At 50.7% G+C, this 3,547-nt stretch overlaps 1 protein-coding gene across 1 annotated transcript in view; it reads right to left on the bottom strand.

Annotated features, from left to right (window-relative positions):
* Positions 1-1,559: 1,559 nt before the first annotated feature.
* mfn1a (mitofusin 1a) overlaps positions 1,560-3,547 on the bottom strand; it is an 11,916-nt gene continuing 9,928 nt past the window's right edge. The window contains exons 13-16 of the mRNA XM_085389015.1: positions 3,195-3,547; positions 2,710-2,906; positions 2,489-2,623; positions 1,560-2,139 (exon numbers count right to left, since the gene is read on the bottom strand). The exon at positions 3,195-3,547 is cut by the window's right edge and continues 48 nt beyond it. Coding sequence (XP_085245141.1) covers positions 2,073-2,139; positions 2,489-2,623; positions 2,710-2,906; positions 3,195-3,547 — 752 coding nt within the window. The 3' untranslated portion in view covers positions 1,560-2,072. The remainder of the gene's footprint in view (positions 2,140-2,488; positions 2,624-2,709; positions 2,907-3,194) is intronic.

Raw genomic sequence — 3,547 nt, 5'->3', positions numbered from 1 at the left:
CGGGTGACACAGAAACCTGGAGTCCAATCAGTGTGTTCTGTGCAGAAACGTTACTGTGAGTGTTTTAATTAAGGGCAGTGTTACAGAGCCCCCCCGGTTTGTCCTGCTTTTCCTGCCCCCTCGTAGATTTCCACAGAAACAACAGCTGAAGGAAGTTTGTCCTGTCAGATTTCACTCGGTGGAAACAAGCCGAGCTTGTCTGAAGCACAGACAAATAAGATAAAGTGTGAACTTGAAGCTGTGTGTTGTAAATGAATGTGTGTAACAACAAAAGACCGGAGCCTTTGACTTTTGGGGCACATGCTGCATTAAAACGGGCAACGCAGGGTAAAATACCAGTTTATACCACAAGATGGAGCAGCGAGTCAGTCAGAGAGGAAGAAGGCCGGGTATTCAAACACTCATCATGTGACTGAGCAAAAAGCTGCAGACAGGTGGGGTCTGAGCACTCACCTGTACCTGAGTGTTCAACGACATGTTGAAGTGGGAGGTGGCGCTGATGCAGGGGTCCTGACATCCTCGAGGGTCCTGCAGGTTTTAGATCTCACCCTGGGTCAACACACCTGAATCACATGATTAGTTCGTTACCAGGCCTCTGGAGAACTTCAGGACATGTTGAGGAGCTAATTTAGCCGTTTAAATCAGCTGTGTTGGTTCAAGGACACATCTAAAACCTGCAGGACACCGGCCCTCCAGGCCTGGAGTTGCCCACCCCTGCTATAGGGGGAGGTCTGACGGGAGGAAGGTGCTCACAGTGCAGCAGTGACCTCCAGTGGCAGCAGGAAGCACTGCAGAGAAGCATCAGCTCTGTCCATCCACAATCACACATTCATTGATAAACATTAGGATAACAGAGAAAACACCACAAAAGTGACCTGATCAAAGTGTATTTGCTGGCTTCAGCGTGAGCACGAAGAGGAAACTTGAGACAACAAGCTTCGAGTCGAGCGGACGAGCCGAGAGTCACAAAAAGAGACAAAAGCATTTCTCACTTAAAAAACTGTGAGGCTCAGTTTTCCACGATAATCATTAGAAATGTGTTAAGAAGAAGGGCGCCATGACGAGGACAAGGGCCTTTGAGTGGTTTGGTGACTGAGCTCATTTGATCCCAACAACACCCAAAAATCCAGGAAGATTTCCTGACCAGAACTCCCACTATAAAACTGTGTGAACCACTCCAGTCTCAGGTCAGTAAACCTGAAGAAAACCAGGTCAGCACTCAAACATTCACAAACAAGATCGGCTCAGCTCATCTCGGCTGATCTTTAAACTGGTAAATCTTACTCAGGACACTTCTTTTAAACTGCTTAAGGCTGTATCTGAGGCCTGACCTGCTCTTTGCAGCACTCCCACCTCCACCTGTCTGTGTAACCCTGATGGGGACGGGTGGAGGTAATTGAATGTGCTGCACTGAGGGGTGAGCTGAGTATTTAATTGCGTTCAGCAGTGAAACAGTGTTGAGTACACCAGGGCCATTAAAGAGAGGAAAAAATGAAGCCATAGAACATTCAATGCTTTTATTTTCTTGATTTTTCACTAGAAGGTTGACTTCCTGCCAGGTGGAGCTCTGAAACACATCACACGTCGGAGCAATAATGCACAGATTTATGGATTCTATCACTGATCAATACGTCTAATCACAGTCACATGATGAGATATTAGAAGCTGGTGTGAGATAAGCTGCTGAGGTTCAGCTGTTTGTGGTCGCGGCGAAGGCGGAGCATCCACTCACCACCTCAGGAGACCCAAATGGCCTGAAGGTGGAGCCAAAGATTCAGGAGCTCATCAGCTGCTCATGAAGGCCAGACTGTACGAGCCTACAGACGAACTTTGACCCTTGATTCTAAAGCAAAAGCGTCGACTCAGGGTCTCCTGCTGCTTCCTGTTCAGCCCTCAGTGGTAAGCTGTCCTCTATTGGTTTGTGTTGGTTGGTGACGAAGGTCACCTGAGCAGGGAGCTGTCTGGGATTTATGCGACTGTCGGTGTTAACGCTGGGCGACGAGCAATACCTCAGGACTCTCCACCAGCTTCTGATTGGCCAGGAGCTTCACCACAGTAGCAGTTCTTCTTCTTTAGTTTTCCTGCAGGTACTGAACCGAAAAGACCTCCAGCTGAGTCTCCAGCTCGGTGGCTCTGTTCCTGAACAAACGAAAACAAGATTTTAAGACATGCAGCTTCTGCTGAGATGCTAACAGGACCTGGAAGTGCGTGGGGTGTGTTTATGGACGCTGGAATATTGTAAGTAAACGCTGCACAGAAAAACGATTTTTAAACCTTATTTTGACCCAAAGCTGCCAAACGTTGGAAAACCAGATTCATGATTCCCAAACTGGGACTTCTGGGATCTCTGCACGCTGACTGTCCAGAAAACGCCAAAGATCTGATGTGCAATCCCTGAATTTAACTTTTGCATCTCGTGCACTGAAGTTTGTTTCTGAGCGGGAGTTCCTGTGAACTCTCCAAACCACGAGCGGCTCGGAGCTCTGACCTGAAGGCCTTGGAACGCCTCTGGATGTTCTCCAGTCTCTGGATCCTGAAGCTCAGCTGACGGATGTTTCCCTCCAGCTCAGCGTCACTCAGCTCCACCCTCTGAGTCAGGCGACTGAAGGTGGACGACAGCTCCCTCAAACACAAACAGAGCAGATTAAAGGCGGAGCCTCCAGGTGTTCGCTCCCTGGACATGTGCGTCAGGCGTGGGCGGGGTCTTACTTGCACACCTGATGGCTGCAGGCGCTGCTGGCGACAGGGACGATGGCTCTCAGGCGCTGAGCGGCGTGCTCGACAAACTGCTGCTTCAAAGCGCGCTCCCTGCTGGCATCAGTCCAGGTGAGTTTCTCGTACAGGTAGAGGAGACCATACAGAGAGACAGAGAGGGCGATGAGACGCCAGCCCACTGAACGCCACACCTGCAGCGACAACAGCACGCACCTGAGAGACACACACCTGTCCCCGATTTTAACAGAGCCCTCGTGGAAAAGATAAGAAGTGGCTCGGAGTCATTCCTGGACTAATCTCCTGGAGAGAGACCATCTTAGCAGGCCTGCGTGTTTATGCGTCGCAGACGCTCGGCATCATTTGCAGTTTCATCTTTTCTCCTGCACTGGGCCCTTTTTATGATTGGCCACCTTCTGGAAGCCTGCCGAGGGGCAGCACCTGGTTACTGAACCTCAGCAATGCTGTAAAATAAAACGTACCACTCCGCCGATCACCAGCACCGTCATGGACGCCCTGGATGTGACAGAGACCAGACCCGTTGCTATGGAAACCACCATTTCATCCCTAAAGGTGGAGCGTTCCTGCAGCAGAGAGACAGTTTCCATGTGCACTCTGTTTTTTCTGAAGGTTTCACAGATGTGACGCTGCGCTGAACTTGCCTTCTGCGCGCGGTCGGCGCCACTCAGCGCTCGTTTGGCGTTTGCGGCACCGATGAAGCGGGTGACGAGGGCAGTCCAGCCCAGAGAAAACTGGAAGTCGATGTTCTCCTGAAAGTCTGCACAGAGGGCGGCAAGGCCGAGGTCGTAGGTCAGCTCGAAGGAGGCGGAGGGAG

Source organism: Rhamphochromis longiceps, linkage group LG18, assembly GCF_057381845.1.
Source record: "Rhamphochromis longiceps isolate RC_006_pf linkage group LG18, R_longiceps_female_GT1.1, whole genome shotgun sequence".
Taxonomy (NCBI): Eukaryota; Metazoa; Chordata; class Actinopteri; order Cichliformes; family Cichlidae; genus Rhamphochromis; species Rhamphochromis longiceps.
Note: the sequence above shows the minus strand (reverse complement) of the source record. Positions and strands in the feature narration are given on the sequence as shown.